At 49.9% G+C, this 12,461-nt stretch overlaps 1 protein-coding gene across 2 annotated transcripts in view; it reads right to left on the bottom strand.

The window, feature by feature from the left end:
- Nucleotides 1–12,461, bottom strand: part of SPATA6 (spermatogenesis associated 6) — a 161,356-nt gene that overhangs the window by 131,190 nt on the left and 17,705 nt on the right. For both annotated transcript variants that reach the window (XM_088479347.1, XM_088479348.1), the window contains exon 5: nt 12,245–12,332. In XM_088479347.1, coding sequence (XP_088335473.1) covers nt 12,245–12,332 — 88 coding nt within the window. The remainder of the gene's footprint in view (nt 1–12,244; nt 12,333–12,461) is intronic.

The raw sequence follows: 12,461 nt of genomic DNA, 5'->3' as shown, positions 1-12,461 counted from the left end.
TCGAAGCCGCACGCCATCTCTGTGTAGCAATAGGAACGCAGCCAGGACACCGGAACGCAATTTACACTGTTGCCGAAAGCTGGTATAGTAAGCCGTCCATACCTGCTTCAATAGGGCTCATTCCATCCTGGCTTCACTTAGCGGGTGGGGACACAGGTTAAGCTAAGTATAGGTTGTCCAACAGAGGTCTAGACCTTTAAAATGGATTTAAATAACTAAGGTAAATATGTAATATTTACTAAAACACACTGTTTTTTTTCCTTATAGTAGTCTTCCTTCATTACTTTGCATCAGAGGTGGCCAAACTCAGGGGTCTATGTATTAAGCCGTGGCGAGAGATCAAGTGGACCGGAGATAAAGTACCAACCGATCAGCTCCTGTCACTTTACAGGCTGTGATTGAAAAATAACAGCTAGGGACTGATTGGATGGTACTTTGGGCCTGATTCTGACCCGCTCGCAAGCGGGTCGATGGCCGGACAGTGCGCAGGCGAACCCCGGAGCGAGCGAGAAATCACTCGCTCCGGCGCTTGCATCCAAAAGGGACGGCTGTCGATGTTGACGGGGGATATTATCGGGGGGGGGGGGGTTACTGGCCAAACGGAGGCGTTCCCGAAGGAACGCCTGCCGTTTGGGGGCGGCCCCACTGACATCACGAGTGAAGTCAGTGGTGAGCTTCCGGCTCTATTAGAGCCGGAAGCTCACTGGGGCTTGCGGGAACGAGACCCTACAACAAGGGTCTCGTCGCAAGCCCGATGGTCGCGACCATCACCTGGCCACTCGCAAAAGCTGTGGGTTGTCACCCACAGCTATGCGAGCGGCCAGGAGGCCGGTTTTAAAAATAAAAAGCGGCCGCCCTGATTCAGAGTGAGCGCTCGCTTTTTGCGAGCGGCTCTGAATCAGGCCCATTATCTCTATCCAAGGCTTAGTACATAGATCCCACAGTCCTCAAGGACCTGTAACAACTCATGTTTTCAAGATCGACTGTGGATCTTTCAAAAATATGTCAGTTAACAATGAAAACCCCTGTGCACCAGCTAGGAGATCAGGAAAACATGAACCGTTAAAGGTCCCTGAGGACAGAAGCTGGCCACCCCGGCTTTATGTAAACATGAAGAGGTTATTTTTGTTGCTCTGGAATGTGACACAGAGAAAAATAGGATAACGCTATATATTTATTAAAGGTTGCAGTTTATAAGCCAAGAATTTACACATTCATATCAATATGGAAACCCCCCTAAGCGGATTCAAGTCTCTTTCCGGAGTTTTGCATGCAAAGAGACACTTGGAAATGATGTAATGACTCATGTAATGCCCTGTAGAATGATTCCTCCATGTAAGTCACAGGGGAAATCTCTCCTCTGCACGCTCCTGTACACTGGTCTGACACCCACCAGTGTATGAGGGAAGAATATAACTGACAGCCCCATCATACAGTTCTGTGATGTGTGTTATGTGCCCCAGTTATTGCATATACCAGTATATTCCTAACACTATGTCATTAGATGCATAGATCTATTACAAACATGTGACTTCAGACGATGGAGGCAATTCATCTTTGGCTGGTTACATGCTTTGTGCATTGTGTGAGAGCTAGAACCTGATACTATATTCCCAACGCCCACCTTTCTCATTTACTAGTTCCCTCTCACAAGAGCAGCTCTGTCAAAATGAAATGGTATGGAGTCACGTGGAACGTTACCCTGGGGACTCACCTGGATGACACAAACTGATTTTCTGAAATGACCTTACTATTACATAGTGAGTGGGCTGTGCAGCCTGCCTAGCTGGCCGGGGACAGCTGTCATGGTCAATAAACAATGAAGCACAATAGTGTGTCGTATTTCATACAGGGTTGATGCTAGATCCGAGTGGGCTAAAGGACCTCTGACGCCACGTGACCCGCGACGACAGGGGGAGGGGCAAGGCCGGTGAGTTAGCAGCTTTACTATCCACGTGGGCAGAGATTGTGAATGGTAACCTGTGGCAAGCAAAGTGAGCCACCCTGCCCGAAGCGGGGTGAGCAAAGCGAGCCCGTGAGGGTACACTATGGGTCCCATGTCCTAAACTAAGCTCCTCCCCCTGCCTTCATGGGTCACATGGTTGTGACATCAGAGGTCCTTCAGCCCACTTCAATTTAGTCTTATCCTTTCATATAGAGCCTAATAAGAGACATTACTGTCTGCATATTAACTGTGAACAAAGTAATGACTGGGTGCACTGATAATGCACATACTCAGACAAGTTACTATTCCCATTTATTACAAATACCTTATAGTACTATGCAATTGGTCAATTATGGCACTAAATACACCTTTTATAGAGAAGGGGGATTTTAAAGGCGCGATTGTACTCGCTGCTGCTATAATTGGATTGTATTACAACTATATCATAATAGTATTACAGCAACATATTTGAATGAGGGAAGCAAAGGGTTAATGCATTAGCTACTGACAGGGCCGCTGGGAGATGTGTCAGGGTCCGGTAGTGGGGGGCATAGACAAGCATGTGGAGGCTTGGACACACCCAGATGTGGTCACATAATCTTAAGAGGCATGGCTGCACCCTTTGCTAGGCCGAGGTCCATCGTCAGGCAGAGGGCCCCATATATCAGTACCCCTGTACCGACTAATGGCAGCCTTGTCTACTGGTCATGCTGATTAATAAGAAAGTGTACACCATTATGCCACTACAGAACAGGCTTGGTGAATGCACCATGATACCAAATGTAAAAATACTATTGATTACGAGCCAAATATGAGGTTCACAGATGAAACCTTTTTATGAACAGCAGTACTAATAGCGACACTAAAAGAACATAAACAACATAAGAAAAGTAATGGAACAAAGCAGTACAACAACAAAATAATAAAGCTACTTCCTTTTATTCTAATGTGATAAACTTAAAAAATGCAATTCTAAGGTCACAGAATATAATTAATATCCTTAAAATATATTACAGCAATGACATCACATAACAGCTTATATGTAGATACTTCAGATGTAATCGCTGCCTACTTATCTTTTCCTCTAGGACTTATCTTGTGCTGCACCTGTCCTTGAGCTCCATTCCTTACCACTCTCCAGTTTCACAGCCATTAAACACTTCCATAAAATGCACTTCTGCAAGTTGGTGTGCGATATAAACTGGCCAAGTAACAATGGCATTCACTCTCCAAACATTAGTACTTTTCTCCCAATAAATATGACAAACTGCTTTTTTCCTCTAAAGCTGCAAGAACTTCAATCAGGTCTCCCACTCCTAAGATTTATCAATTTGTAATTGTTATTATATGTATATTAATATTTTAAAATGCTGTATTTTCTGCTTTACCTGTACAGATGCTATTTGTGTGACTTGTGACTTTTCTGCCTTCACAAAATGTATCGAACAATTACAAATTCAATCTTATATATAAAAACAAGAGATATGGTAAGAACTTACCTTTGTTATCTCTGTTTCTACGAAGTCCATAGGGTCCACAGGGTTGACCTTGGGGTATAGCTGGATCTGGATCCATGGGCACCACGCAGTTAAAGCTTTAGCTGCTCCCAGGATGCACTTGGGTCCGTCCTCCTCTATACCCCGCCCCCGGCCACAGCACCTCAGTTGGTAAGCAGCCAAGGCCGGAGGAGGAGACTAAACAGAGAGAAGGAAGACTGGAACACACAAGAAACCATACTCACAGAAATGGGAGACGGAAAACCGGTGACCAGCCACACAGCCCATTTGAAGCCAGGTGCGTCAGGGCGGGCGCCCTGTGGACCCTATGAACTTTGTAGAAACAGAGATAACAAAGGTAAGTTCTTACCATATCTCTTGTTTTCTACTTCAGGGTCCATAGGGGGTCCACAGGGTTGACCTTGGGGATGTCCCAAAGCAGTACAACTAAGGGCGGGGACGCTCCTGTGCTGAAAGGAGTACCCGGCGCCCAAAGGATGCATCCTGAGAGGCAAAGGTGTCAAACGCATAGAACCTCAAAAACGTTTGAATTGAAGACCAAGTGGCCGCCTTACACAGCTGAACAGCAGAAGCGCCACGTCTAGCAGCCCAAGAGGGACCCACAGAACGAGTGGAATGAGCCTTAACAGAGGCTGGCACAGGTAAGCCCTCCTGTGCATAAGCCTCACAAATAACGGAACGAAGCCAATGGGCTAACGTTTGTTTGTTGGCAGGCCAACCCCTCTTGTGAAAACCAAAGAGGATAAACAAGGAATCAGACTTCCTAACCGAAGCCGTCCGGTCTACATAAATTCTAAGCGCCCGGACCACATCTAAGGAAGTCTCACCAGCTGAAAGATCAGGGGACTGAAAAGCTGGCACAACAAGTTCCTGATTAATATGGAACTTCGAGACCACTTTGGGCAAAAACTCAGGACGAGTGCGGAGCACCGCTCTGTCCTGGTGAAAAATCAGGAAAGGAGGGCGACAGGAAAGCGCCCCCAATTCAGACACCCTCCTGGCCGAAGCAATTGCCAGGAGAAAAACCGTCTTAAATGTCAGCCACTTGAGCTCCACCGCCTCAAGAGGCTCAAACGGAGGACCCTGCAGGACCCGTAGCACCACCGCCGAGTCCCAAGGAGCCACAGGAGGCACAAAGGGAGGCTGGATCCTGAGAACACCTTGGAAAAAGGTGTGAACGTCTGGTAGTATTGCAATCCGCCGTTGAAACCACACGGACAAGGCGGACACATGAACCTTCAGAGATGCAAGGCGTAAGCCGAGATCCAATCCTGACTGAAGAAATTCCAAGATCCTAGAAACTCGGAACACCTGAGGATCATAATGTCTGGACTCACACCACTGAAAGTAAGTGTGCCACACACTGTGATAAATCCGTGCTGAAGCAGGCTTGCGTGCCCTGAGCATGGTACCAATAACCGAACTGGAGAAGCCCCGAGACCTCAAGACGGCTGTCTCAAGAGCCACGCCGTCAAAGACAGCCAACCCAGATCCGGGTAAAGGCAGGGCCCCTGAGACAACAGGTCCCGACGCTGAGGAAGAAGGTACGGAGCGTCGATGGAGAGGCTCCTGAGATCGGAGTACCAAGGACGTCTGGGCCACGCCGGAGCTACCAGCACGAGCATGCCGCCGTCCTGCTTGAATTTCCGCAGAACCCGAGGAAGCAGGGATATCGGAGGAAACAGATACGCCAGGTGAAACGTCCATTTCACCGACAGCGCGTCCACCAGACTTGCACCTGCGTCTCTTGTCCTTGACCCATAAACGGGCAACTTGTGATTGTGACGGGAGGCCATCAAGTCCAGCTCCGGCAGTCCCCACCGGTCCACGAGTAGCTGAAACACCTCTGGGTGAAGCGACCATTCCCCGGGATGCACGTCGTGACGGCTGAGGAAGTCCGCCTCCCAATTGAGGACTCCGGGGATGAAGACCGCCGAGATCGCTGGAATGTGACCCTCCGCCCAAGTCAGGATACGAGACACCTCCGACATCGCTGCCTGACTGCGAGTTCCGCCTTGGTGATTGATACACGCCACCGTGGTGGCGTTGTCGGACTGCACCTGTACCGCCCTTCCGTGAAGAGCGGGGCCGGACGACTGCAGGGCCCTGAATACTGCCCGCAGTTCCAGGATGTTGATGGGGAGAAGTGCTTCTTCCGCTGACCAACGACCCTGAAGCGACAAAGAGCCGGTCACTGCCCCCCAACCCCGGAGACTGGCATCCGTCGTGAGCAGGACCCAGTCCGGGATCCAAAATGGGCGCCCCTCGACCAGATGAGCTGTCTGAAGCCACCAAGCCAAAGATAGCCGAACGTCCGGAGACAACACCAGCACCTGAGAGCGGATCCGGTGAGGTAACCCGTTCCATTCTGATAGAATCAGCCCCTGCAGGGGCCGGGAATGGAACTGGGCAAATTCCACCATGTCGAATGTCGACACCATGGACCCCAGAACTCTCATAGCCGAATGGACCGACAGGCGGCAACGGCTCAGGCAACTGCGTATCCGCAGCTGTAGGGAGGCGACCTTCTCCGGAGTCAGGAAGATCCTTTGGTGACGCGAATCCAGCAGGGCTCCCAAATGAACCATCCGCTGTGATGGAATCAGGGAGGACTTTTTCCAATTTATCAACCACCCGTGTGCTTGCAGGCAAGCGATCGTCAGGTGGAGATGTTGAAGCAGTACCTCCGGGGAGCTCGCCAGCAACAGGAGGTCGTCCAGGTACGGCAGCAGCCGTACATTCTGGTTCCGAAGATGTGCGGCCATGACCGCCATAATCTTCGTAAACACCCTCGGTGCCGTGGAGAGACCAAAGGGTAGCGCCCGGAACTGATAGTGGTGTTGAAGGATAGCGAACCTCAGATACCGCTGGTGTGAAGATGCTATCGGAACATGGAGGTAGGCGTCCTGGATGTCCAGGGACACCATGTAATCCCCCGGTTCCATCGCCAGAATGATGGAACGTAACGTTTCCATCCTGAACTTGGGAACTCTGAGGAATTTGTTCAGAGACTTCAAGTTGAGGATAGGGCGATGAGAACCATTGGGTTTCTGCACCAGAAACAGAGACGAATAATACCCCGTCCCTCGTTGTGATAGAGGAACGGGAACAATGACCCCTGCTTTCAGCAAGGACTCTATAGCCTCCTGAACCTGTAACGCCTTGGTCTTGTCCTGAGAAGGACTTGTGCAGAAAAACTGGTGGGGTGGTCTGTGCCGAAAAGACAGGGCGTACCCCTGGGAGACCACTTCTCGAACCCAGGCATCCGTGGTGGTATTGTGCCAGCGCTGGGCAAATAGAAGAAGTCGGCCTCCCACTCTGAGGTCCCCCAGAGGGAGGCCCGTCCCATCAGGCCGCAGGTTTATCTTCCTGCTTGGAAGAAGGGCGCCGAGCACTCCAGGCTTGCTTCTTGGGTTTAGAGGCCGTCTTACTCGCAGACTGTCTCGGGAAGGACTGACCTTTCGCCTTACCCTGAACCCGAAAGGAACGAAAAGCCGAATTCCGAACCTTAGCAGGCAGTGCCGCCGAAGGGAGGAAGGCCGACTTGGATTTAGCCAGGGTGTCCACTATTTTGTCCAAGTCCGGACCAAATAGTAATTCCCCATTGAAAGGTAAGGCCTCCAGACCTTTCTTTGAATCAGAGTCCGCTCTCCAGGACCGCAACCATAAGGATCGGCGGGCAGACACCACTGCAGCCGATACCCGCGAGGTCAGCAGACTAGCATCTAAAGAAGCTTCTCCAATGTAAGAAGCAGCGTCCCTCATTTGTCCCAACAACGCCCGCTGGACATCCGGAGCGTCGTCCGGGAAGGTATCTTCCAATGCATTGGCCCACCCCTCAATGGCCTAGGCCACCCAGGAGATGGCCATGGACGGTCGGGCCACCGCCCCGGAGAGGGAGTAAATAGACTTTAAGCAAGTCTCAACTTTCCTGTCCGTGGGATCCTTCAGCGAGGATATCGACGGTAATGGTAAGGTGGCGCCCCGAGTTAAACGGGTGACATGGGAATCCACCGCCGGTGGAGTTTCCCATTTTTTACAATGTGCCTCAGGGAAGGGGTAATTAGAAGCCAACCGCTTCTGAGGAAGGAATCTCTTACTGGGCGCCTGCCAAGCTACCGCCATATGATCCGTCAACTGATCCGACAGGTGAAACACCGCAGAAGCCACCTTAGTTTTTTTGAAACTAGGAAACTTCGACTTAGGAACTGGTGCCTCATCCTCTATAAGAAGAATAGCTCGCACCGCCCTAACTAGTGCTCGCACATTAATGGACGACTTGGTATCCATTTCCTGGACCGAGGCGTCCGAGTCAGTGTCATCAGGAACCTCCCCATCAACTGAGGAACCCTCTGAGTCCGATACCTGAGCAGCCCGTATCATGAGTGGGCGTTTTGAAATCCTAGAAGGCATGTCAGTCTGCAACATTGACTGAAAAGCCGAGGAAGCGGCCGCCAAATTTTGCACAGAGTTGGAGAGCACATCCACCCAGGGTGGAGGAGTCACCATAGGGGCCTGAAAAGGTACCACAGGCTGCTGCGGCACAGGGGAAGCCTGCATATACATAGGCAACCCCGCATAGGGACCCACCGACTGAGACCCAGGAGGACTCCGCAATAACTGCGGGACACCCGGGGAATGGGGGATGGTCGGCTGGGACAACGACCTAGTAGGGAGAGCAGTCGGGACTGACAGACGGTCCGCAATAGACACCAGCACTTGAGAAAACATCGCCCACGGTGGTTCCTGCGCCAGAGAAGGTCTGGATGGGCCAGGAGCCACCTGGCATCGACTACACAGGCCATCCTGTGACAAATCCTCCCTATCTACTCCTGCAGAACAGCGTCCGCAGGAGGCCAACACCGGAGCCACTGAGCGCTCAACCTCCTCGTCTGACATGACAGAATATATTATATATCTGGCACCAGGGTAGAAGTAAAACGCACTCACCGGTGTGCTGAACAACAGCCCACAATATGGCACTGAGTAGCACACAACTGTATGTGACGGACCTCACAAATACGTGATCTATATAAGTGAGGTCAGTAGAAACGCCCCTCCCCCACACACCTGTAGGGCTTGTAGGAGAAGTAAAGGGATAGGTATAAGCTGACAGTAAGTAGAAAATAAGCACAGACAGGCAGCACTAGCAAAAGTCACATACCATGCAGGAAGATATACTCACTGCACCTTTCCACTACAATCAACCTGCCCAGATTCAGTGTCTGGGAGGGCTATAGTGCTGTGTACGCTGTCCTTAATCAGGGGAGAGGTACACAGGGGGACCGGTCCGCGTGCTCCCTGAAGATCTGCGCTGCCACTGTGAGAAAATGGCCGCTGGAGACCTCAGAGGAGGAGTGGCCAAGTAGCTGCAGCTCAGCGACGCCAGACTCCGTGCTGAAAGGCGCGCTGAGCTGAGGGGAGGAGCCGCTGACAGGGAAGGCTTCCTCCACTGGCTAGCATATTAACCCCAGGGCTTGCCGGCATCCCGCTTGCCATATATCCCTGGTGGTCTAGTGGTCCCACGGGTTATTCCTCCTCAGAGGGGGAGCCCGCCGCCACCGCTAGCGGCCCCCGGTCTGTCCCCTAGGACCGGGGGCAAAGGACTGCATCTGCAGGCAAAACCCGCGAGCCGCCGCTAATCGGCGACTCGCGGCTTACCTTGTCCCCGGCGACTCCGGCAGCAGTCCAGGGAGGGACCCAGAGTCCGGCTAGTACGGACTCTGGCCTCCCGCCGCGATCCCCAGTGCAGTACTGGCGTCGCGGCGCCAGCGGGGAAGGAGAGCGGCAGCGTGGGCGTCTGCATAGACAGCCCGTCGCTGCCACACTAGAGCCTCTGTTGTAAAATAAAAATCTAACAGGCTCTTTTTTTTTTTTTTTTTTTTTTAAATAAAAATAGAAAGCTTTTGGGGGCTGCTCCTGCAGCCCCCCTGCGCAGGTGACCCGACTCCGGCCGGGCACCAACTCAAACTGAGGTGCTGTGGCCGGGGGCGGGGTATAGAGGAGGACGGACCCAAGTGCATCCTGGGAGCAGCTAAAGCTTTAACTGCGTGGTGCCCATGTATCCAGATCCAGCTATACCCCAAGGTCAACCCTGTGGACCCCCTATGGACCCTGAAGTAGAAATGAATTGTTCTGTTCTGTCTGTCTATGCATTCGGACACCCCTGCACCGACTGGAATGAAACCAACGTGAGGTGGTACAGTTGGATCTCCTGGTCATGTTTTAGGGGAGTTAGAGGCCAGGTCAGACCTCCCGTTAGTGTATGCTGAGCAGAACTTTGACCCGGGGAGCCTGTTCTGAGCCTTCCACTGGATGAATTTGGACGAAAACATCATAGCGTGGTAACACTGGATCCCAGAAGACATACTAGGGGTTGAGGTCCCGGTCAGACCTCCCGTTTGTGTACACTGGGCAGAACTTTGACCCGGGGACGTTGGGCAGAACTTTGACCCGGGGAGCCTATTCTGGGCCTCAACTGGATGGATTTGGACGAAATCACATTATAAAACGTCATAACTTGAAGATTTAAACTTGGGCAACGCCAGGTACTTCAGCTAGTTTATTGGACCCTGGAACTTCTGAAAAGCACTGCGGAGCTGCTCTGGAGCTAAGGCAGGATTCCTGGACCTCTTTGCCAGAACTAATGGAGTTAATTTAGTGCCATATCTGACAAAAAAAAATAAAGACAGCCATGACAACACTGACTCCAACTAAGTCAAAGTGTTTATGTTAATCTAGGTATTACTAGGTCCATATTTCATGCCTCTAGAGCAGAGGTGGGCAATAAACAACCCTCCAGCTTCTGTACAACTACACATCTCAGCATGCCCTGGCACAGTTTTGCTAAAACTTTAGCAGGGCAAGCTGGGATATGTGGTTCAACAGCAGCTGGAGGGCACTTATTGCCCACTGCATTGTAAAATCAAGGAGATAGCAATCTCTGAGGATGTTTAGCAATGTGACAAGTTGGACAGCCATTTACATGTGAACTAGCAGCCTCTCGCCGTACTGAAGTTCTTAGAACACTAACAGGCCTATTTGTCATATGTAGACAAATCAGCTTCTCCCTACTTACCCAGCAGTCCCTGTTGGTGAAAGCTTTCGCTGGCATTAGCTTTTACCAGGGCTCTCTAGCAAAGGCTTCCAAATACAAAGCACTAGGAAACCTATTTAAGAAGTATCACAGCAGTATATGCACTTCCACAATCCTCTTATTGCTTTCGTCATCTCAGGATGGAGGTAATTGGGGGGGTGAGACCAGAAAAAATTCCCCCTTATTATTCATATAAAACTTTTTCCCTTTTTTAATTATAATAAAATATATATTTATAATTTCTATTATTTACAGGTTGAGTCTCCCATATCCAAAATGCTTGGGACCAGGGGTATTTTGGATAACGGAATATTCCGTATTTGGAATATTTGCATATCATAATGAAATATCTTGGGAATGGGACCCAAATATACACACAGAATGCATTTATGTGTTATATACACCTTATACACACAGCCTGCAGGTCATTTTATACAATATTTTCAATAATTTTCTGGCTCAAACAAAGTTTGTGTACAGAAATGAAATTCATTTGTTTCATATACACTTTAGCATTAGCACTCAGCTGCTTCGACTAAATATTATAGTCAATTGAGCAAGAAAAAAAATTTCTATCGCTGCTACAAATAGTAAATCTTAATTTTTGCCTACTCTTAGTAAATAGGCTCATTAGGAGGCGAGTGATTTGTGATGTAAGATTTACTTCAACAAGTATCAACATAAATACTAAAACAATACTAACCAGGAAAGATGTAGTAAGAGCTTTGCAATGATCTCAGCAGCAGAGCCGTAACCAGACATTTTGGTGCCCTGAGCCAGAAAGGGCATTGGTGCCGCCCCCTCCCCATATTTTAAATAAAAGCATCACATGTCAAAAAAAAAGGGATGTGGCCTTGTGGGGAAGGGACATGGCCCCATGATAGTACCCCCGATTCAAATTACGCCAGAAAGTAGTGCAACCTTATTTACGTTACACCGCATAGTAGTGCCCCTTATTTATATTACACTGCACAGTAGTGTCCCTTATTCACATTACACCGCACAGTAGTGCCCCTTATTCACATTACGCCACACAGTAGTGTCGATTATTCACGTTACGCCACACAGTAGTGTCCCTTATACACATTATGTCACACAATAGAGCCCCTTACACATTATGCCACAGAGTAATGCCCCTTACACATTAGGCCACACAGTAATCCCCCCTTCTATAGGGTGAATGACAGTGACAGCACTCAACCATTGTCACTCACTGACTGCTGGTCCTGGTCGTCTCCCTTCCCTGCATGCGAAAGCAGATGGCGTGCTGCTGTGCCCAATGCCCAACAGCTCCTCCGTGCTGTAGGCACTATGGGACAGGTTGCTTATAATGTGGGGAACAGTTTGGAGCTGTATGAAGGGAAAGAGACCAGGAAAGGAACAGGTGTGGTGGAGAAGGAGGGACGTCGGAGGTGCCGTGAATGGGGGGAGGAGTTTGGAGTTGTGTGAGCGGAAGAAGAGCAGGAGAGGGAACAGGTATGTGTGTATGTGTGTGTGAGTGTGTGTGTTTGGGGGGGGGGGGTGTACCGCTGATGGGGGGGATAGGCTGCACTGCCCTAGTTACGGCCCTGCTCAGCTGATTACAAAGTACATATAAATCAATACTTTAACGTTGGTATGCCGATGAATGGATCTATGATCATTTCAAATACAAAACCTTTTTTATGTCCACAAAATTCTACTTACCATCGTGCAGCTTGGAACAATCTTCTGATTTGAAACTTCTGGCAGAGCAGGACATCATGGAAGTGCCGGGGGATTGACTCATTTCCATCTGAAAGAAAAGAGGTGTCCTGAAGAATTTTAGGGGTCAGGGAAGATGTGCGCCTATTGTCCTCCTGGTTATGTCCAGCCCTGCATTAGATATGTTCAATTGTCTCTAAATTACACTAAATACATTGGC

This window comes from Taudactylus pleione, unplaced genomic scaffold (assembly GCF_031769625.1).
Source record: "Taudactylus pleione unplaced genomic scaffold, aTauple2 ptg000230l, whole genome shotgun sequence".
Classification (NCBI taxonomy): Eukaryota; Metazoa; Chordata; class Amphibia; order Anura; family Myobatrachidae; genus Taudactylus; species Taudactylus pleione.
This window is presented reverse-complemented; position numbering and strand designations above follow the sequence as displayed.